General features: G+C 39.1%; 1 protein-coding gene across 1 annotated transcript in view; it reads left to right on the top strand.

The window, feature by feature from the left end:
* The window catches only part of SPARCL1 (SPARC like 1), a 38,503-nt gene extending 14,987 nt beyond the window's left edge, over positions 1-23,516 (top strand). Inside the window, exons 2-11 of the mRNA XM_016213115.2 lie at positions 7,039-7,103; positions 10,414-10,590; positions 10,958-11,911; positions 13,154-13,226; positions 14,061-14,179; positions 14,650-14,770; positions 16,311-16,447; positions 18,297-18,445; positions 19,047-19,195; positions 23,088-23,516. Coding sequence (XP_016068601.1) covers positions 7,050-7,103; positions 10,414-10,590; positions 10,958-11,911; positions 13,154-13,226; positions 14,061-14,179; positions 14,650-14,770; positions 16,311-16,447; positions 18,297-18,445; positions 19,047-19,195; positions 23,088-23,116 — 1,962 coding nt within the window. The 5' untranslated portion in view covers positions 7,039-7,049 and the 3' untranslated portion in view covers positions 23,117-23,516. The remainder of the gene's footprint in view (positions 1-7,038; positions 7,104-10,413; positions 10,591-10,957; positions 11,912-13,153; positions 13,227-14,060; positions 14,180-14,649; positions 14,771-16,310; positions 16,448-18,296; positions 18,446-19,046; positions 19,196-23,087) is intronic.
* The last annotated feature ends 743 nt before the right edge of the window (positions 23,517-24,259 follow it).

Here is a 24,259-nt window from a genome sequence, read left to right on the forward strand (position 1 = left end):
ACATCTGACTAAATGAATTGATAATCCTGGGGCCTTATCTCAACATATCCTTACAGTTAATTAAGCTTTTCTCTCTTTTTCTGAAAAGAAAAATAAAGAATCCTTCCTCTCTTCAGAGTTCAACCTTTCACCTGTGCTTTAACATTAGACCAGCAAATATTTATCAGGGACTTACTGAGATTCTATTACCTCATTTAACCTTCATCATCACTGTACAGATGAAGAATCAAGGTTCAAAAACCTAATTTACCGAGGATTATGCAAATTAAGTATTAGAGCCTGAGAAGTCCTGTTTCAGAGCCTGTACCATTAATTGCTGTGCAATGACTCAGGAAACTTCTGTTTTCCCCTATTTTAGATATCTATCCCTGCATAACAATCCACCACCACCCCGCCCAAATTAAATGGCTTAAAACCAATCCCCTTATCTGCACAGGATTCCGCAATCTGTACTGGACTCAACTGGGTGGTTCCTCTGTTGATTTTGTCTGGAGTTACTCATGAGGCTCCAGCAAGCTAGGAGTTCAGCTGAGGCTGAACCATCTCAGATGGTCTCTCACCCTCCAGGGTTCTCTCTGCATAGTTGCTTATCAGTCTGCAGTCCAAGCTCTTTTATAGCATGGTGGATGGCTTCCACAGGAGGCAAATCCTAGTGTGCAAGTGCTTGCCAAGCCTCTGCTGGCATCATGCTTGCTAATGTCCCATTGGCCAAAGCAAGTCACAAGGCCAAAGTCCAGGGCATGCAGCCCAGGAGTTTGTGGGTCACTGGAGCGACCACTGCTTACCACATTCCCTCTCTTCTCCTCTATCTTCACATTTGGACTTATGTTTTCTCCTAAGCATTAAAAAATACTTGGATGGCCACATTTTAATACAAACAAAATTTTCCTGCGATCGCACTTTCCCCTTACTCTCCTTTCTTTCATAGACAACCATCTTAAAAGAGTCGTCTGTACTCACTGTCTTTACTTCATCACTGCCTGTCTACGCCTCAGTCACTACAGGCTGGCCTCCACCAACGCTATTGCACCAAAACTACTCTCCCCGAACTCTCCAATAACCTCTGTATTTCCAAAGGCAAAGGAGAGTTTCCTGGCCTCATTTACTTTGACCTCTCTGTAACATTTAACACTTTCTTTTTGTGTGTGTGACTCTCCTTTCTCTCACCCTTTGTATCTTTAGCTCTAACCATCCTCTGACGGACCTAACGGTCTTCACTCACCAGACTTCTGGCTCCTGCCCTCTGCTCTACTCATTATAGAGCTGCTCATGCTAACAGCACCCAAAGTATATCTTTAAGCCCAAGCTCTATGTTTTCCTGCATAACTGTATTCAAGCATAACTCTACTCAAATTCAACAAGTCCCAAACTAATTTATCACCTTTCTTCTAAAACCAGGTCCTCATCTTGTAATTCCTTATCTTAGTGATTAACACCACCATTGCCTAAATTAGAAATCTGATAACCTAAGATTCTTCCTTCTCTTCTTTCCATAATATCCAATTGGTCATTAAATCTTACCTGTTCTGCTTTTAAGTATTTCTCAGAATTATCCAGTGGTATGCTGGTAAATGTCGTGGGGGTTTTTTATTGAGTTTATCGGGGTACCATTGGTTAACAAAACCATACAGGTTTCAAATGTACAACTCAAAATGCTGGCAAATATTTAACAACCAGTTTTGGGGAGGGTTAGAGAGGAATTGGGTAGCATTTGATAATATCTATGGTAAAATCCTCCCACCATGGCTAATTTCAAACTACTAGCCTGCCATCACTGAACAAAATTGGGAACAGATGTGCAGTAGCACACATTGCATAGTATTTCTACCTACAGATACAACAGGCAGAAACAACCCCAAGAGAGTAATTAACAGTAAAATGTAGCAAAATAAGTATAAAGTGATGAGTTTTGAGTATTTATTTCCCTTGTTTTGATATTGTTAATTTAAGTATATGTGTGTATAATTTTTATTAATGGGTTTATTTAATAGTCAGCTAACAAAACTCCTAGAAATTTAACAATTGGCTCTCACAAGCCAGTACAAACTGGACCTATTCCTCTCTTCTCCATTTCTAAGACCACAGCCAAAATACAACACTCTGACCGCCTCTCACCTTAATATTGCCATTTCCTCCTATTAAGTCTTTCTACTGGTCTATCCTTCACATAATAACTGTCCCAAGCACTGTTCCTAACATGATACAAGTTTTTATTTAAACATGTTTTTCACTCAAGGGAAATGTAATTTATATGCTTTTGCCTTATTTAAACTAAAAGGCATTCAAAGGGACTTTTGATATCAAGTAACCCAAACAATCTTCTATGATCAGCCTTTTTCTCCCAACACAGAAAAATGTTTATTTTTCCACATAGGCAAAAATCATAAACCCTAAAATGTTTGAAACTCCTTATTTAAAAACTCAAAGTGAATTCTGAATTTCTTCCAATCCTGGTTTTAGGGTGTTTGTTTAATTGTTTGTTTTTCTCCTTCCCAACATATTTCTGTAAGAGGTAAATGGAGATCTTTATTTGCAAGAGAGCTGGGAAAGTACTATAACAAGAGTCAGGAAAGCTGGATTCCCCTTCTTAACAGCTCTTTGACCTTGACAGCTCTCATGTCCTGTCAGAGCCTTTCTAGGATTGTTCATCAACCACATCAATGAGGCTGTTGCAATGATCAAATAAGATAATATCCCATTTAAAAGTCTGTTTGGTAAACACAAGGCACTTTGATAATATAAACTTCTGGTGCCTATTATACACCATTACTAGTTCTAAATAATGTTTATTTAAAGGTATAAATGCTGTAACACACATTTCACTCTTAGTACGCTGAAGTTCTACTGAAGTAATGAATAGTAATTTTCAGAGGGGTCCCTTAGAGAAAGTAAATTTAAATATCCAAGCAGAGTACATGTTATTTTTATTAAAACTGGAATAGATTAGTTACTTAAGGTTATAAAAGATTTTAGTTTTCCCCCACACTCGATCCCAAATCACCCTCTATGTGCAACTTTAGTCTCCATCGTTCCAAAGCACCCCTCCCAATCCAGGTGGCCTACCTTGTGAGGTTCAAATAGTGAGGGAGGTGAGAATAAATTCTAATTTGTTTCTGACATAGTAAGAAACTCTGTGCTAGCACCTATAGCTCCTTTTCTTCAATAAAAACTTTATTTGCTAATAAGTTAGAACCAAATACCCATAGTACTTCTTACGCATCCTTCAAAAATAATAATAAATAAGGGAGATATAAATCAAACGAAGAAATGAAAATCCTGTTGATTAAATGGGATAGACAAAACATATGCATATATTTTAACTCTCTGCTAAAATTCCAGTATAATGATAGGGAAAGAAAAATTATAATATAAACTCACAGTGACAGAGAAAAAAGAGGGGAAGGCAAAGAAAATAAAAGATATCAGAAAATTTTTAGAAGACAGAAAGCAGTTGGTAGAACAGGGAAACCTTAACCCTAAGGGTTTTCAGAGAAGGGTTCCATAGACAAAGAAGCCAGTTCACACTGCAGAACCCAGAAAAGTCTCAAGAAGTGGAGGCCCCAGGTAACTTGGAAGACGAGGTGAGGGAGAGGTTAAAATCAGAAGGAATGGATGAGAGTTTGTCAGATAAGCGAACGTGAGAGCCTTCCCACGCCCGCCCAGCCAGGGAACTTCACGCCCATTTCACCTGAAACAGGAAAGAGAAGGTCCTTCCCTGGCCCTGGTCGGACAGGCCCAGGAGAAGGTGGGCTGCGGTGCCACCCAGCAACCCGGGGGACTAAGTGAGAGGCAGTTTACGCAAGGAGCGGTCTCCAGGCCCTTCACTCGTTCACCTCACAGCATGCTGGCAACCAGGCTACACCCACCTCCCCAAGGCAGGAGATACGAAGACCTTCTTGAGAAAAATATCTGACGGTGACAGTTAGGGCGCCCCATCAAAACCATTAAGTTCCTGCCCTAGCCCCTCCGGGAAAACTCTCAAAGGCAACAAGTCTGCCCATGAAGCTTCTAATTAGCTATTTCGTGACTCATTGCTAAATATTCCTGGACAATCAAAGACATTGGACATTTGAGAGAAGCTTTCAACATGAAAAACGAAAACAAAAAGGAACAAACCAGAAAAGGGGGAAACAGAAAATGCAGGATGCTGAGAAAATTTTCAAAACTTTTGATTAATATCCTCCAAGAGATAAGAGTATATATTATATTAATGGAAAAAAAAGAGGATAATATTTAAAAGGGGGTCATAAGGAAATAAGAAATTAAAAGCATATGAGCAGAATGTTTAAAAAGTCAATAGAAGAAATGAAAGATAAAATTGAGGAAGTTTCCCACAATAATAGAAACAAGATGGAAAAGACGAGCAAAAGTAATAAGTAAATTAGACAGTCAATCCAAGAATTCTGACATTTAACTAATGAGAACTTCAGAAAGAAAAGACAAATTTTTAAGAACAGAAAGGCAGCCCTGGCCAGTTTGCTCAGTGGTTAGAGCATCACCTTTCAGACTGAGGGTTCTGGGTTCCATTCCAGCCAAGGGTAGGCACCTTGGGTGCAGGGTCTATCCCTGGTCCCGGTTGGGGCTTATACAGGAAGCAACAAATTGATGTTTCTCTCTCTTTCATCCTCCCTTCCACTCTCTCTGAAAAGCAATGGAAAACATGAGGATTAAAAAAATAAAAAATATATATAAAGGAGAAAATTATCAAAGAGCTAACAGGTAAAAATCTCCCAAAACTGAAATATATGAATTTACAAATTCCAAGGGCTTAATTAATGCCCAAAATAAATTGAAATGGATCCAAACTAAGGCTGAGATTGTAATATTTGGACCACTGGGGATAAATATTAAAACTTAAAATCTTTCAGAAATAAAAGGAAAAAACAATTCTCATTATAAATAGTTGGGAGAAACTTACATTGGAGTTCTTACTAGCAACACTGGAAACTAGAAGAAAATGGAACATGCTTTAAAGTTCAGAGAGAAAAAAAATAATTCCAAACTAAAATTCTATATCCAGCCAAACTATGCATCAAGTGAAGAAAAAATGCAGATATTTTTCTGATATGTAAAGTCTCAAAAATTTTATCTCCTGTATGACTGTCTCAGGAAGTTTCTGGAGCATATGCTCCATGAAAATGAAAAACATATGGGATGTTTTCTTTTCCAAAAAAGGAAAACATATGGGATGCAGGAAGCAAGAACTCAAACACAAGAAATGAGCAAAGGGGATTTCCAGGATGCTGGTGACTAGAGATGCCAGGAGAAAAGTCATTAAATGGAGCAAGAGAACTAACATTCTGGGAGGGACATCACCAAGGGGAAATTGGACCCCAGGGATTTCTTTGTGGGTTTATTGTTGTGGTTTTATTATTGTTTCTGACATTATCATATTAAAAGGAATTTTTAAATTTTGTTTGGAAAACTTAGGAAATGTAAGCAATGGCACATGGAGAAATACATTTTAAAAGGAGGCAATTTCTAGGTCCATCCAGAAAAAATCAAAATATTGTTCAAGAAAATAAATTTAAATATAATTCAACACAGAAAATTGCCAGGTGTGAATATTTACATTGTCATAAACGTCAAACAGTGATTTAAATAAGATTTGTAATACGATTATTTTAGGAAAAGAGGGGAGAGAGAGTTTGTGTGTACATGTGTGGGCATGAATGTAGTGTGTGTGTGTGTGTGTGTGTATGTGTGTGTGTGAAGTGATAGTTGTTACAGTATTAAATCAGTAGAATAATGTATAATATATTTTTAAAATATCCACTTAAGCATGTTAGTTTAAAATATTAAAGTAACTAGCAGAAGAAACGACTCACTTTCTTTTTAAACCTTAGTGTCATTTAAAGCTCTGTGGATGCATTTATGTATAAGATGATGATTGCAAAACGTAATTTAAAAGAGTTATCTACTATTTCTGGGAGTTTCAGAGATAGAAAAATCTCTGTTAAAGACTAAAAACTATTACCAGGTTTAAGGATACTGTGCATGGAATTATAGACAGCCCACTCCTTTAAGAGAGTTCACCTAGAGGCCAATTTACTTAGCCTCTCAGCCTCACTTCTTTCATCTCTAAACTGAAAAAGTTGGCTTGGAACAAACTAAACTCAAACGCAAGGCAAACAACAAAAGTGAAACAGACCAGGTACAAATGGCAGTGTCTCCTATACAGGGTAGTCTCTACTCAGATCTATCCACTGTCACCATGAGAGCCTGCTGTTGCTAAGATTAAGAGGGCTAATAGTTCAAGGAGAAACTGCAAATCTGGACCTTTGACATGAAATCTCCAGATTTTTAAATGCTAATTTAAAATATTACACAGTGCCTACCAAACGAAACCCATTTGCGGGCTACCACCAACTCAGAGATGGCCAACGTGCAACTTCTAAATTAGGTGAACCTTGGTGGTCCCTTTAGGGCAGTGCCATGTCTCATGACTAAAAATCTTCACTGAATAAATGCATGGGTTTCTTCACCACCAAAAAGTCATTTGTTCAAAATGCCCTATTACTTCACTTTGTGACTTTTAACTTCGCTTTGAATTTGCAAGTCTTAAGACCCAAGATTTGCATAGAGCCTTCATTCAAGGACGCACAGTCATAAACAGAGAGTTTCCACCAACAAAGCAGGGCCAAAAAAAATCAAGGAGTCCTTCTTGATTACAGTATTAAATCAGTAGAATAATGTATAATATAATATATTTTTTAAATATCCACTTAAGCATGTTAGTTTAAAATATTAAAGTAACTAGCAGAAGAAACTACAGCGTCATTTAAAGCTCTGTAGATGCATTTATGTATAAAATGATGACTGCAAAATGTAATTTAAAAGAGTTATCTACTATTTCTGGGACACAGTTGGGTACAAACTGTCATTAATCTCTCTTTTCAGACATGTTAATCCATAAAGACAGCAACCACCTTTCAAAACAAAGGATAGTATCAAGCTCAATATTTCCTACGATTGTCTTTTAACCTTTCATACAAACAGAAACGACCCACCATTGCTAATTTTCTTCTCTGTTCACAGGTCTTGAAAACATGAAGACTGTGCTTTTTTTCCTATACATTTTGGGAACTGCAGCTGCAATCCCGGTAATCACTCCCTCCTGACATTTAGCTTAGAAATCCTCCATTTAAAAGAAAATGTTCTTATACAGTGGTTTTCAACAATTTTTTTTGTCATAATCACATTATTGTTATTATTTATTATTATTATTGCCCAAGCAAGGAATGAATGATTAGAAAAATTGAGATAAGTTACCTTTTAAAAATATTTCTTTCAGAACTATCTGGTTCCATAAGATGCATTAAATATGTCACTGAAAGTGTTGATTATCTGTTTATTAGTCAGGAAATATGCCCAAATACCAAAGAGCACAGGCAAAAATAAATTCTCCTATGGAAGTTCATCACATTAATATGAGAAATCTAAGGAATTTGTCTGAGAAATCTTGGAGGACACAGTGACGCTCTCCAACAGCATTTTTCTCAAAGTCAAATACAACCTGGATGAGAAATTCTGAGTCTGTAATAAAAACAGGGGCCAAGGGGTTAGGGACAGGAAATGGTACAGTAACCACAAATTAGTTCTTAACTCATCCTTAGGGGCTTTTCCAAATAAACATACTGAAAGCAGACAGGACTAGAATATTCTTTTCTTCACAGTCAGATATATACTGGCCCTGACATCCACAAACAATAAATCAGCCGTACAAATCAAATCATTTGAGACATATCAGCAGCCTCAAAAATAAAATGAAAGTTGATGATATATAGAACCATTGCTGGGTGATCATTTGAATGCCCCCCAAAGAGCAGTATCATCCGTTCTTAAACTAAAAGGATTTGTGTATTTTTTTTCTTTTTCACAGAATGGAGGAATAAGGCTCCTTTAAACAGACAAAGCTATTTCTCTTTTGCCCCTGCGCTCCCTCCCTCTCAGGTCTGATCCTTGCATTTTAGACAGCTGGTGGACAGCTTCTGGCTGACAGATGTGTCAGCAAAAATGAACGCCATGCCCCCCAGACCAAGCAGTTCTCAGGAAGCAGAATTTATGACGGCTGCCAAGAATTGTGTTTAAGTAGTGTGAAGCCACTCCAGCTGAAATTATACATTGTCCTAGGAAATTACAAACATGGGATAAATTACATTCAGTTCAGAAAGGAGCCCCCACAGAACCATTGTTTTCTCCTGAAAATGTGTTTTGCCCTCGCAGCTGTTGCTGCTATGTAAACAGGCATCAAAAGCATCTTTGAATGAAAGTTTGAATGACCTGCCCGCATATAAACACATTCCAGATGTTTCTTTTTTAGGACAATTTGTTGTCACATGGACCCAGGAAATGCTCAAAATATCTTCTCATAGCTTTACCTATTAGAAATTTTATATCATTTGCCCCTTCTGTCTGAGTTCTCCAAAAGTCAGTGGATTGAATCTGTGTGGTTAGAAGAGTCCATGCAGATTTCCAGAGGGTATGTCGTTGTAAATATAGATGTGAGCCCCTGGCTGGTGTGGTTCAGTGGTCGTAGAGTCAGCCTGTGCAAGGAAGACTCCAGGGTTCAATTCCTGGTCAACGGCAGGTTACTGGGTTGCAGGTTCAACCCCCACCCCTGTTGAGGTGCATGCAGGAGGCAACCAATCGATGTGAGACACACTGATGTTTCTCTCTCTTTCCCCTCCCTCCCTTACACTCTCTCTAAAATCCAATGGAAAATACCCTCGGATGAAGCTTAACCAAAAAAATAATAAAATATAGATGTGAGCATCTATGCTAAAACAATTTCATTTTCAGAACATTTCTGAAAGAAAATAAGATGCCAAGTTCTTGTCCATTTCTCCCATTTTGAAGAGGGGAAATTGAAGAGGAAGGGAGCAGAGAGAAAGCAGTTTTCCACTAATAGCTTAAAAATCTTCATCCACTGACTTACATGATACCCTTGCTGGCAACTTGTCAACCTGGCCACTATTTCTTCTCATTTTCTCTCTTAAAAATGGCTTCTTTGGAAATTTTAAAAAAATATTATCACTCTTTTTAGTTGAAAAGATAATAAGAAGAGAGCAAACCAAATCTAAAATAAATCCTGTACTCCCAGCCTTTCTTTATATTGCACAGTCAGCACTACAGGGCCTGCTAATGGAGTAAAGACTAGTCCATCCAAAGAGAATCTGAGTCTTATACTTAACACCTGGCTCTGACATCTAATGTTAAAGATGCCCATAACATCTTTAATAAAGACTCATGCTGACTAACTGCCTAAGGTATCAGACACTTTATATTATTACCACTGCATGCTATTACTACTAGCCATAGTAATTTTTCACTTAGGTAACTCCCTAAAATTTATAAAATATTTTAATGTACATAACCTTATCTTGATGTTCCTGCTCACTTTGCTTTGAGAAAAGACAGGATAAAGATGAACAAAACCACAGATAGATAATAAATAGGTGAGTCAAGACTTGAAGGGAAGTGTCACACTTGAAGGGAAGTGTCTCAACTTCTCCAGCATGCCTTGGATCCATCCTAGAAACAGATGGAGCCATCCCCCTAGTGGAAATAATACGCCATAGCTGCTCTTCCCTACTAGACTTGGTGCCCTGTTTCAGTTTTTTAATTAGCTGACATTAAATTGCTTTTCTTTAAAAATTTCTTGATGGCCTGGCTAGTGTTGCTAAGTGGTTGAGCGTCGACTCATGAACCAAGAGGTCTCCAGTTCAATTCCCAGTCAGGACAAATGCCTGTATAGGGGGCTTGCAGGGGGCAGCTGATTGATGTCTCTCTCTCATTGTTTCTATCTCTATCCCTCTCCCTTCTTTTTTCTCTAAAAATCAGTAAAAATATATCTTAGAATTTAAAAATAAAATAAATAAATAAAAATTTCTTGATGGATATAGGCCAATGGTGTTAAGAAAGTAAACAAATATTGAATAAAAGATTTATAAACTTTCTGCTAATTATTAGTGAGTTATTAACTTAAGAAAATGTACAATGCTATACTCTATAAAAAATATCCAATTCTATACCCTATGGTTAATTTAAATTCAACTTTCTGCTTAACAATATTTTTCAAAATTATCAAGTATGAATGCTTTGTAAAAGTTTGAAAAACACAGAAAATAATTCCAAACTCAAAAGTCACTGTTATTGAAATCATTTTTGCTCTATTTTCATCCAGTCTCTGCATGCATAACTTTTTCTTAAACATGATTGAGATTCTGTTTTCGCTTAAGATTACATTCTGGACATTTGCTTGTATCCTTATAAATTCTAGAGAATATCTTTTAATCGATGTTAGAAATGAAGTGTATTGCTGCTAATAATGATGACGATTAAAGATTAAATAAAACTTTTAAACATTATCATCTATACATGAATAACACAAACCAGTTTTTAATTTTTCAGACAAATGCAAGGTTCTTATCTGATCATTCCCAACCAACTACTGAGTCCTTGAGTTCCATCCAACAGACTGAACTGTTAGTAACACCTGGTGACACTACGGTGCCCATTTTGAGAGTTGAAGATGCAGAAAATGAAAAGGAATCTACAGAATCTGTAGAAGAGCAACCCAACAATAAGGTAAAAGTCACATCGTTTTGCTGAGATAATTTCCAAATTCTCCAAAGGTTTCCATTTCAAAGCATGGTCAAAGAGATTACTTCATTCTCATCTCAGTTTAATTTTTTACATCATATCAACTACCTCCATTCACTAGAAGTATGAGAATTAATGAGATTTACTCCTGCAGCTGAAGTAGTATATAATTGCTTCATTTCACAAAATGCAAATTCAGGTAAAACTTGTAGCTATAGAATATAAAGAACATTATAAGTTTACATGTTAATGAAAAAAAGAGTAACAAATACTAAATGTTGGCTTTATGAATTGTAAATGTGATATATTATTAAATTATCATTTGCTTCAAAATAAACTTTTTTCTTTTAAGGCTGAAAAATCTTCAGTACAAAAGTCAAAGGAGGAAAACCATGACCAGTCAGCAGATCAGGACCAGAGTTACAGTCAAGAGCTGGGATTACAGGATCAAGAGGAAAGCGAAAGTGACTTAAGTGAGAATTTGGAGTATACACCCACTGAAGGTACACTGGACCCCAAAGAAGATATGAGTGAGCCTCAAAAGGAAAAACTGCCAGAGAACATTGATTTCCTTGCTCCTGATGTTAGTTCCACTGTAGATTCTGACCAACAAGAAAGCATCACAAAGACAGAGGAAAACCAAGAACAGCTTCTAGTTGATTCACATTCTCAGTTGAACAGGAGCAGCAAACAAGGCGAAAACCTAAGTGATCAAGAAAACCAAGAGCAGGATCCAAACATTCCCAACGGAGAAGAAGGGGAAAAAGAGCCAGGTGAAGTTGGTACCCACGACAATAACCAAGAAAGGAAGGGAGAACTTCCCCAGGAGCATTCTAACAGCAAGCAGGAAGAAGACAGTACCCAATCTGATGATATTTTGGAAGAGTCCAGTCAACCAACTCAAGTAAGCAAGATGCTAAAAGGTGAATCTGAGCAGGGTCACCAAGAACAAGAAGAGAATAACTCCAATGAAGAAATGGAAGTGGAAACTGCCCCCCAAATCAATCAGCACAATCAAGATACTGAATGGCAGAGCCAAGAGGGAAAAGCTGGCCTTGAAGTTATCGGCAACACTGAGGAGATGGAGAAAAAGACTGTTTCTGAAGCTCTGCCTGTAGAGCCTACTGACGATGGTGATGACGGCCCCAGACACAGTGCAAGTGATGACTACTTCATCCCAAGCGAGGCCTTCCAGGAGGCTGAAAGAGCTACTTCCAGTTACTATCACATCAAACATGAGGAGCAGGGAGAAAGAGCACATGAGAATGAGAATGTAGATACCAGTGAACCTGGAGAATCCGAAGGGGTGAGATTATTTACGGCGATGCTTGTCTGATAAAGCAGTTGGCTTTATCAAGAAACAGCCAGGACCTTTCTCTGTGCTCTCAGCCTCCTGTGCTTATTTCTATCAGTACATTACTAAATATATTACTTATTTATTTTCTTCTGCATCTCCATTATTAGGCTGCAAATTCCCATTCTGTTTTGGTTTCCTAGAAGCAGACCCTGAATTTTAGTGCAGTTTTTTTTAGAAGGTAGGGGAACAAAGAGGAGCAGAGAAATGAGACAGGGAAGGAAAGGAAGCTAATCAAAGGTACCCGATTTCTACAGGCTAAGAAGTGCCAAGAGGGGTGTTAATTCCCTAGAACTTGCAGTCTGTCCTTTGAGCAGGTTAAATAGAATTCCACAGTTTTGAAGCCACAAAGACACAGATGTTGGCTGTTGAAAGTCCCTGGAGCTAACTAGAATGGTAAACGTTTGACAGATGTGGGGGGTGGGAGACACTGACAACTGCCGCTGTAATGCCTTGAGAGCAGGTAGGTGTCATGTCATATCAAGCTGAATGACCAATGTCTAGCAAAGTTCCTCTAACATAATAAGAGATCCAGCTATGTTTGTTGATTTAACTATAAAGATTAAGAACAAAGACTTCAGCTACAACTCTATTAAGCAAACATGCACAAAAATGATAATTGGGATACAGCAGAATGAGAGTAGGGGGAAAGCATATTGTTATATGGTTGTTTAATCATTTGAAGCTTTCATGTAAAACCCTGGCAGCCACCCACCAGGAGGTCTTGACACAGCTTTTGGTGGGCAAGGTCAGTAACAACCTTGATTACTGAGAACTCGGCTGTCATTCTAAGGTAGGAGTTTTCTTACACATTAGAAACTGTAAGAAATCTTCACCAGCAGCTTCATAGAGATTATTGAGGTAATCATGTCTTAACCACAGAATTGCATGGTAATATTACATTTCTACTGTTTTCCCAAATCCCAAGAGGAGGTTTCAACTTTGCTCCTGATGTTAGTTCCAACTTTTATTGAGTAATCCACAGAGATACAACACTGAATGCAGCTGATGAAGATAGAAATAGCTCCTACTCTCAAAAGATTACTGTCTATCTCCACAGTTGTGACTGGTGTCTCTTTTTGAGATCTGAAATGATTTGGGTATGAAAAGCTCTATGAAGGTATGCACAGCAGAAACATAAAATATGTAACAACTTTCCAATAGACTTAAACTTTTCCTCTTGTTATTATAAAGGCCAAAAAAGCAGAGAGCTCACTGAATGAAGATGAAAGTTCAACTGAAGGCAACATCAGGGTATACAATGTTGGTGAGTATGGGCTAAGAAAGCTGTTTATGACTATATCAAAGAAGAGATAGAATTGGCCACATTGGCCTATCCCCATCCTGTCATTTGTGACTACTACACAGAAGTCTCCTCTCCCCACTTCTCCCCAGGAAATGTTCTCATAAATTGTAGACATCCTCTCTCTCTTTTTTTTTAATTGATTTAAGAGAGAGAAAGGGAGAGGAAGAGAGATACAGGGAGGGAGAGAGAGAAACATCAATTTGTTGTTCCACTTATTTATGCATTCATTGGTTGCTTCTTGGAAAGTATTCCCTGCAGATAAGGGAGACTACTGTACAACTATGGGTAGATGTATTTACAAGCTGGAAGACCTGTTGCAATATTACTGCAAAAGCTAGAATTCATCTTATCTAAATCCTTTTGCTTCTGAGAAGAATTAATTCCACATTCTTGATTCTTAAATCCATAACTTACTAGTAAATTTAGATCCCATATTTAATTAAGATCTAATTCCCAATCACGAATATTTTTAATTTCAACACAAAATTCTCATGGCTTATTAAACTGCTGAACAACTTGCACAAAATTGTACTATAGACTTCAGACTATGACCATTGTGGGCAGGCCAAGAAGTGCTGTTTGTTCTTTCTAAGTCTCTGATCCAAAGTGTATAGAAAATGTAGGCTATCGTGTAACATAGTCTGATGCCAGAGGACTCCACCTGAAAATTAACATGAAAATGGTTTCTAATGTTTTCCCAAATTTTCTCATATTAATGAAAATGGAACTAATTATCTGGATTGATTTGAGTTTACATGTTCAATGTAGTTTATCCTGTCCAAACTTTTCGCTTAGATTCTTGCATGAACTTCCAGTGTAAAAGAGGACACATGTGTAAGGCTGACCAACAGGGAAAACCCCACTGTGTTTGCCAAGATCCAATGACTTGTCCTCCTACAAAACTCCTTGACCAAGTAAGTATTCTACAAATTGGTCTCTAAGAGGCAACAAATAATGATTTAACTGAAAGGAGCAATTGAAATTTTTTGTAAAAGAAAAAAAAGGTCAGAGCCCAGGTTATCATCTAATATTTGGATTAATATTAAATAAAAACAAATGCTAGCAAAATCAAAGAATTTCAATTGTGCCCTAAAAAGGTAATAATGGCACTGATCTATAGAAATCATTTTAAAATTCATTCTACCCTTGGAACATCTTCAGCTTTCATTCTACTGTGCTTATCTAAAGCTAAATTGTCATCACCATTGGTACAATTTAATTGATTCTTTTGTGCCCAATGGGATAGTTATAATTTCAATACCCTCACCTACCTGACCACCTGTGGGCCACAGCAGAATTTTACCAGACTATGAGCTTTAAGTAGCAGGGTGTTTTCCCAATGAACATTTGGAAACGAGCTTCGTCTCACGCTTGTCTTTCCTAGGTTTGTGGCACTGACAATCAGACCTACGCTAGCTCCTGCCATCTGTTTGCTACTAAGTGCAAACTCGAGGGGACCAAAAAGGGGCACCAACTGCAGCTGGATTATTTTGGAGCCTGCAAATGTAAGATTCCATCACTACTACCAACCCCCATTGCTGAGAGGGTTTGGGGTGAATCTGTGCATATCTGAGTGATATATGTTCATGTACTCACACATATGCAAACAGGAGAAAGCTAATGTAGTTCTGAACCCAGGGTGCACATTAAAAACAACTAGGGAGACTTAAAAAAAAAGAAGAAGAAGAAGAATCCCCAGGCTTTAACTATATGAGATTTCCATTTTATTGAACTGGGTTGGAAACTTGGTATTGTTTTTTCATTTATTTTTAAAGTAACGTAGACAATTCTCATGGACGGCCAGGGTTCAGAACCACTATACAATGTTATCCATTAATAACTGAGATGAATCACTGGAATTTTGCTAAATTAGTTGTCCTTTTCCCTAATCAAGTTAAGCCTCTGCCAAGAAGTTTTATGACAACATATTCTTGCAGAAGTTTTTGGGGTTTTTTTTAAATTGTCTTCCTTTCCCAGATGTTCTCAGTTGTCTTTGGATCTCCTCACCGCTAAGTGATTCTCCACATTAGCAGTGTTCACTAAAATTTCCGGCTCTCCTCTCCTTCAAGACCCATGAGAGGACTGAACTTCTTGGCCCCCTTGATTTTAGATATGGCATATGGGTTGCTTTGTTCAAAAAAATTTGAGCAAAAATCATCCATGTGAGTTCTGGACAGCAGCATTTCAGGACTGCTGCAGGGCTCTCCACAGTCCCGCTTCCCAGTGATGAGATGGTGTTGAGATGGGGGGGTCTCCATCGTGCTGAGCCCCAGAGAGACTGCAATGAGCAGAGACACCCCCCTGCCAACTTGTGCTGGACTCGCAGCAGGATTGAGAAATAAACCTTTGATGTAATGTACAACATGGTGACTATATAGTTAACAGTACTGCCTGGGATATTTGAAACTTGCTAGGAGAGTAGATCCTGAAAGTTCTCATCAAAAGTAAAAAAAAAAAAAAAAAAATTATAACTATATGAGGTGATGGATATTAATTAAACTTACTGTGCAATCATTTCACAATATATGTGTGTCAAGTCACTACACTGCACACCTTAAATTTTTAGTGTTGTATGTCAATTATATCTCAATAGAGCTGAAAAAAACAAATGTTTGTTCCTTTAAGCCACTGAGATTTAAAAGTATTACATTGTGACCACAGTATAAGCTAATTTCTACCTTTTTCTCTTTTCCCCTAATAAATAGCTTTTGTGTCTGCCACCTCGAAATTCCAGCTCTCTGGTTCTAGACAGTGGTTCTCAGTCCTGGTTGCACATCTAAATTAATTTTGGAGCTTTTGAAGCATCCTAATGCCCAGGCTCCTCCCCAGAGCAAGCAAATCAGAATTTCTTTTAATGGAAACTGGGATCTGATATGTTTTTAAACACCCAGGGCAAGTCTGTTGTGCTGCCAGGGTGAAGGGCTACTGTTGTGATGGTTGGTCAGTGAGGATGCTTTCAGTCACCAGGCTTCCTGTTATGAGGACTTGTCATAAGACAAGAGTAAGATCTGAAGGTGACATCAACTTACTCTCTATTTGAAACAGCTATTCCTGCTTGTACGGACTTTGAAGTGACTCAGTTTCCTCTAAGAATGAGAGACTGGCTCAAGAATATCCTCATGCAACTTTATGAGCCTAACCCTGAACACCCTGGATATTTAAATGAGAAGCAGAGAAATAAAGTAAGTTATCCACAGGTCGGCTCTCTAGGTGTCTGTCTACAAGGCCTGAGGAAAAAAGGTGCAGGGGTTATGGGGTGGGGTGGGGGGGCTACCTCCCTCTGCATATAGCAAAAGCCCAAGTTGCCTCCCAATACCTGGTTAGCAGCTATGGGTTAACAGAATAGTAGTAGCCACCATTTATGCCACAGGTACGGGACACGCCAAACCACCCCATTCCTACGCAAAGGGCAGTAGCTTGAGGAAGGGCTCTTTAACTCATACTTCCAGCCACCTCTGGTTAAGTGAACTGAACCTCAATTCAGCATTTATATATTCAGGCCCAGACATATTATTTAAATCTAAATGTCTTTTTTGCCCTCATAGGCCAGACATAGATTTATGATATAAGAGAGTCCGTTGCTTATAATGTCAGTAATATATTAAGATGGAAATGTGCAGAATATTGGTTCCAGAAGTTCCCAGGAAAATTTTATTCTTCAGATAGCTACTGAGTGCATCCTAGGTACCTGGAATTGATTTATATGCTGGAGACACAGCATGAACAAAACACAAATATCTGCCTTCATGAACTTACATTCTAGGCAAAAAGACAGACTTAACAAATAAGTGTACATATGTGTGTGTTTAAATATATGTGTATGTATATATTTATATATGCAAATATGAACATACATGCAAATATATAAATATATGTATAAAATATGTCAGGTGGAATGAAATGTGCTATAAAAAAAAATAAAACAAGAAGGAGGGTGTGTATAAACCGTGGCAAATGCTGTTTTCAGGCTGGAGGAAGGGGACTAGGAGTGGCCACTGACCTGGCACGTGGCAGTTGGAGTTGACCTCAACAAGAGCTGTTCCTGCAGAGTGCAGAGGAGGAGAGCTTGAGCAGACGGGGGGACAAAATAGAGTGAGAGGAAGGATATGGAAGCAGCAAGTATAAACAATATTGTCAAGACATTTGGCTGTGAAAGGAAAAAGTGAAATAAGGTGGAAGCTGGAGGGGAATGTGAGTTTAAGAGTTCCACCTCCCGGTGGGAGGCTGTGGAAGATACTTGTGTGCTTCTGGAAATAATCTAGTGAAGAAGGGAAGGTGCCCGACTGCTGTAGGGTTTTCTTGAGTAGATGAGGAGGGTCGGGCTCCTGGGCACCAGCGAGGGGTGGGCCTAGATTAGGAGCACAGGGAGTCCATGCATGCTAATGAGGAGAGTTGGTCCATGTGGTCGAGGGAATGAGTAGAAGTTCTATTCTGATTGCTCCCAATTACTCAGTGAAATAATGGGTAATGTTACAGGCTGGGAGTTTTACACCCATTGCCCAAAATAATTTCTATCCTCTGTCTTTAACACACCATCACAGAGAGCCTTGGGGGCATTAGAAGCAAAACAGAACTTTTGATGAGATGAGGGCAGCCAAACAGTACAGCACCAGGGCGAAACTGAGCCTGAGCAGGCAGCGGGTGGCCTTGCCCTGGGGATTACGAACGGAGTGTGCCCACAGGGGAAGAGCAGGACTTTGCACCTACTAATCAGCAGTTTTGCCGAAGTCAACTTAGCCCTTTGCATTAAAACCTTCCCATAGTTTTAAGGAACGCGATAAACATTACTTGGTTAAAAGGAAAAATCAAAAAAGGCAAATTTCTGCTGAAAACTTTTCTGAACTTGGCTGTTATTCTATGTAGAAAGAAGAAAGGCCGTTGAGTGGGTTGGAAGGCATTTCTCTTAGTCTCATGCAATGGCCTGGGCTTGTTTGCCTCTGCCGTGTTACTCTTCAGGAAGTTTTAGCGAGTAATAACTTGGTACACTTCTCTGATTCTCCGATGATCTGGCTTCTCTCTTCCTAATCCCAGGTCAAGAAAATTTACCTGGATGAAAAGAGGCTCTTGGCCGGGGACCATTCCATCGACCTTCTCTTAAGGGACTTTAAGAAAAACTACCACATGTATGTGTACCCTGTACACTGGCAGTTTAGTGAACTTGACCAACATCCTATGGACAGGTAAAAACTCTTTGCCTTCCCATGAATAGGTCATCTTCCTGATATAATGTCTAGTTATCTTTACAAAGAAATTCTAAATAGATTTAGGAAATTTCCGGGTTCCAGTCCAGAACCCTGAAATGCCAAACAAATATGGTTAGGTGTCTAAACACAAAACTGCTTTGAAAATAACACATTTAATGACCACAGCCCAGTTCTCAAGGTCATATGTTAGGCTCCAGCCTCCATGGACACTCATCTAACTCTCAAACTTGATCCCAAAGTCCCAAGATAATCTGATTGGCCCAACTTGCGTCAAGTGCCCACATCTGCAACAATCAGGTATGGTCAGGTTGTACCAACAAGATTGCTGGCGCGCACCCCTATAAATTTAGGGTGGAGGGCAACAGTTCCCAGTGAAAAAGGCAACCTTGTGAATTGACACCCCAAAAGCTGTCTATCTTACCCATAAATAGTTTATTTCATTTGCAGCTTTTGACGAGTGCACTATTTATTTGGCGTAGTCATCAACCTTGAGGAAGAAAAATGCCCTTGGTGATTCTCAGTGTTAATTTCACACACAAGCTACTCGGCTAATAGGCTGCCACTTATTTCATTGCAGAGTCTTGACACATTCCGAGCTCGCTCCCCTGCGAGCCTCTCTGGTGCCCATGGAACACTGCATAACTCGCTTCTTCGATGAGTGTGACCCCAACAAGGACAAGCACATCACCCTGAAGGAGTGGGGCCACTGCTTCGGAATTAAAGAAGGTAAATTCACCGTCACTCTCTAAACAAACCCGAAGCCCTGGAGCCCTCATAGAAAGGTCCCGCTGTGTGTTCACATTGAAGCCTAGAAACAGCAAGGTGGCAGTGTCCCAGCCAGGACTCCTTCAGAGTAAGCGCTGTCATAGCAACATTATCTTTTACTGCACTGAGGTCTCAGCAGTTGGTTAAGCCTAAGAAAATTATGTTCCCTGGCCGGTGTGGCTCAGTAGTTAGAGTATTGGCCTCTGCACCGAAGGGTCGCAGGTTCGATTGCTGGTCAAGGGCACTACCTGGGTTGCAGGTTCAATTCCCAGTCCCAGTTGGGGCGCCTGAGGGAGGCAACCGATGGATGTGTCTCTCTCACATTGATGTTTCTCTCACTCCCCACCCCACTCCCTTCCTCCCTTTCACTCTCTCTAAAAATCAATGGAAAAAATATCCTCTGGTGAGGATGAACCAAAAAAAAAAGGAAAGAAAATGATGTGAATCCAGAGAGTCATGTCAAATCTTAGAAGGCTGCCCTTCTGAGGAAAGGATTTTATACCCTCCCTCAACCTGGGTATTGGGCCCAACTTTTAAAAACCATATGTGAAGAGTAAAACAGTCAGCCTGGTTCTGCCAATGGCAGGTGTCAGAAGAATCTCAGATTTCATCACCAACACCCTGAGGATTGGGTCTTACATCACAAGTTGTTATCCTCATATTATTTCTTTAATCCAAAAGTGACTCATTGCTTCATCTTCAGTAACAAAAATAAAATGAAATAAAGAGCGTTCTTTCTTTACTCCCACAGTGGAGAAATTTAAATTTAGACATTTGTTTTGCTAGGTTATGTCTTAATCTATTTCCTTTTCTCTTCCTAAGTTTGAATTGATATTTATGAGCAAGAATGTTTTTAATAATCAAAATTTGAAAGATGTTTTTAAAAATAGGCAGTCAGCCCGGCCGGGCGTGGCTCAGCGGTTGAGCGTCGACCTAGGATCCAGGCAATCGGGGTTCGATTCCCGGTCAGGGCACATGCCTGGGTTGTGGGCTCGATCAATGACTCTCTCATCATTGGTGTTTCTATCTCTCTCTCTCCCTCTCCTGTCCTCTCTCTGAAATCAATAAAGATATATTTAAATAAATAAGTAAATAAATAAATAAATAAATAAAAATAGGCAGTCAAAACTGCCTGCAGAACGTAAATGAACAGTGAACATCAATTCTCTAAAGCAGAGGTTTTATACATATGTTCACAACATACATGTAGAATGACATGCAACCAAGCAGTAAAGTATGTTCCTCAAAGAGCAGAAAATTCCCAAAAAGAGCTAACTTGTGTGACTTTCACTTTAAAAATATTCTTTATGCATATGTAATATGACTTGAAATTAGAGAGAAAGAGCTGAGAGTATGAGTTAGTTAGGTATTTATTGATAAATAGGCAAGCAGAAAAGATTAGTTCTTTATCTCTCCAATATTATTCTGGGAAATAAGCACACCTGTAATGAGCAAAGAGTGTATATTTTTTTAAGCAACTAGTTCTGTGTATTAGTTGTCCATTGCTGCATAACAAGTTGCCCTAAAGCTCAGAAACGTAAAATCTCCCTCAGTTTCCAAGGGTCAGGAATCCAGGAATCGTTTACCTAGATGGTCCTGGCTTAGGATCTGCTCGAGGCCCCTTCACAAGGCTATTGTCAGGAGGCCTCAGTGCCTCCCCTTGTGGTGCTCTCCTGGGACTGCTAACAGCATACATCAGTTTCCTCCAGAGCGAATGGTCAGAGAGAGAAAGAGAGAATCCAAGACCGAAGCCCTGACCTTTCTAACCTAATCTCAGCAGTGACATAGCATTGCTTCTGCCATATTCAGTTGGTCCCACAGACCAACCCTGCTACAATGCGGGAGGAGGTGCTGGAGGTGGGCATCGCTGGGGAACATCCTGGAGACCGGCTGCCACATGCCATTTATACCCAGTTAGCACAGATAGGAAACTGACAAGCTATTAAGGCCCAGGCTCATACGAATAATGCCAGCTTCCTTCCTAACACCTATTCTATAAGCACAGTACTTATAAATTCAGATACATCCATACAAATGGTTAAAACCGTCTTTTCCAATTCCCATGTTCAAAGGTACCCAAGTACAGCTGCCGGCCCTCTCCTCTCCTTCATTCTGAAGGGAGACTAACTTAGCCGGGGCAGGACGTATTTATGTATGCCCTTTTACATGGCACTTGATTTTAAAGGGGGGTCAAAAGGCAAATTTGAACAGACACCATTTATTTAAAGAAACCGGTTGTGCTTTGCTGGTCTTTCGAAACTCGTGGCAGCTCCTCAGCAGGGGGCTCGCTCCAGCTCTGTGCTGGGCGGCTGTCTGGGAGGAGCAGAAGGAGCTTAAAGTTCAGTGGCTGCAAAGCTCCTAATGGTCTTGTTTGTTCACTGTGGTTTGGCTGGGATTACGTTATTATGAAGAAGGGAAAGAATTATCACATAGTAAACCAATAAAGCAGATACGAAACATTCAGTCAGAACAAGTAAACAAGTTACTGTTTTGGGATGCAGCTAGGGACAGCAAAAAATATATGCATCTCTGTGAGTGTACCCTTCCTTCCCTCGGGGCTAAGAAATCAACAGAAGGACAAGATCACTTTAACCAGGGTTTTCCTGAATTTTAACTGCCTTTGATGTGAACTAAATGTGCTCAAATATTCCAGCTCTGTCATTAGGGTATGCCATTCATCCCCAGCAGGACTCATTTTCCTTCTGGGTTCAATTCAGAGGAGGTGGAGTCTTACTTATTTACTGCCCAGGACATAAGATACTTATGTGTACTTACTGAGATATATCCACACTATCTTTAGAAAAGCCTTCCAAGTGAGACTAATAGGGTAAACGAGTCAGATCATGCAGGTCCTCTGAAGCCAGTAAAAGACATTATTATCCTGGGAGTCCTGGAGGATCACCAAAGCATTTTAAACCAGGGAGTGATTTCATTGAATTTATATTTAAGAAAGATTCTTTTGGTTACACCGTGAAGAAGCCAAAGAACAGTTGAGAAGATGCTGTGGTAAATTCAGGCAAGAGTTGATGAGAACTTCAACCAGGGCAGTTACACCAGGGAAAAGAAAATAGACATACTCAAGATATATAATAGAAATGTATTCAAAATATATTCAAGAATATAAACCTATTCAAATATATGCAAGTATAAATACATTTATAAGTAATGAGACTATTATCCCAATTAAATGAAGCCAGTGCTCAAAAGAAATATAACAAACTCATCACCTTTCCTACTCTTGCAACAAGAGGAAGATTTATATGGGGCAGGAGAATTACCTGGTGCCCCAGACAGGGCAGTAGTTTAGTATGCTTCAAATTAATCTGCTTTAACTATTTGTTCAATAATTGCTGAGTGAGGGTGGGCCATACTGGTAAGGGGTAGTCTTATGTCCCCCAGAGGATGCTGTGTTCTTCCGCAGGTGTGGCAACAAGTTCTTCTCCAATTACCTGATTGGAAATTTGATCTAACTGGCACTGTACCTCTACTTATTTCCATCATATTTCAGTGACCCTTACAGATTAGTATACTTGGACTGCTTGGCTGGGCCTACCCTCAATGCCCTCTATCACTGGCTCTCTATCCTCCATCAGAAATACCTGCAGAGCTTTCTAAATGTATACATGCCCCTGGCCCACCCCTGGGGGACCTGGTTCAGGACGCAGGGCGTGAAGCCTGAAGTTATATATTTGTTTGAAGCTTCACAGGTGATGTTGATGCCTCCCAGGGCTGAGAACCATCGTATTGCCTTATCAATAACTGCTCTCATCCTTCCGCTCCAACATTATTTGTTTCTATTACTACTCTGGCTACTTTCTAACAGTGTGCTTTGTTTTGTTTTCATCTTTTACAGAAGACATAGATGAAAACCTCCTGTTTTGAATTAAGATCTGAAAGGACTCAAACTTTCCAGCATTCTCCTCTGCTCTGACCACTTCTGAAATACATGCAGCCAAGTTCCTTGTAGATTTATAGTTAGCAGAATGTTTGCATGTTTGAGAAGACAATGAGAGTAACTGCTTGATAACTGTGTATGCACAAGGCATTTAACATTAACTTTGGAAATAAGACTTTAACATTAAGTGAAGTCAATATATGCAAAATACTGTGTGCTGTTTGTAAACAGGAGTTTAACTCATCACTCTGTATCAATTTGTGAGATACGTTCCTTTTGTCCGTAATATCATGTGCACGTCGAGAAAATGCAATAATGCTCTTTTGTTGTGAATGTGTATTATTTTCAATGTTTTAATACTCTAATAAAAATCCATAGAAATCCAAACACTTGTTCAAATTTATTTCCAGTCATTTATTTAAACAATTATATGTGAAGATCAGCCCAGGGCTCACACTTCATATCAAATTATAATTATGCTTCCTAAATCCTATTACTTAAAAAAAAAAAAAAGTGTGAGTGTGGTTGGGAGAGGTTTTCCTACAGAAACAAATATTCAGTTTTAACTGGTAGTTGTTCATGAATGTCCTTTGTCATAAAGTAAGTTTATTTTTTAAAAATATATCTTTATTGATTTCAGAGAGAGGAAAGGAGAGGGAGAGGGAGGGGTAGAAACATCAATGATGAGAGAGTCACTGATAGAGCCCGCAACCGGGCATGTGCCCTGACTGGGAATCGAACCCCGATGCCCTGGATCCCAGGTTGACACTCAACCACTGAGCCACGCCCGTCTGGGCCATAATGTAAGTTTAAACAAAAAAATATATATATTGAATTCAAATGCTCTTTACCAAATTCAATTTTAAAATGTGGATGATATGCACTACTTGATACAACTAATTTTAGCTTCTATGCAAGTGTCCATGTGTGTTGAGAGAGAGGGTGGCCCTGCAAAATTTCTACACATTTCATGTCCTCAAAATAAACTCATGTAGAGATAACACAGACAGTGGAGATTCCTGAATTGTCTTGATGTCCAATATAGTCAGAAATAAATATTACTACTGTAAATTGAAGGCAAGAAAATTTGTCGTAAGAGAAAATGTGGGAGAAATAAGGTGGCGGCGTAG

The sequence above is a fragment of the Miniopterus natalensis genome, chromosome 1, assembly GCF_054644295.1.
Source record: "Miniopterus natalensis isolate mMinNat1 chromosome 1, mMinNat1.hap1, whole genome shotgun sequence".
NCBI classification, from domain to species: domain Eukaryota; kingdom Metazoa; phylum Chordata; class Mammalia; order Chiroptera; family Miniopteridae; genus Miniopterus; species Miniopterus natalensis.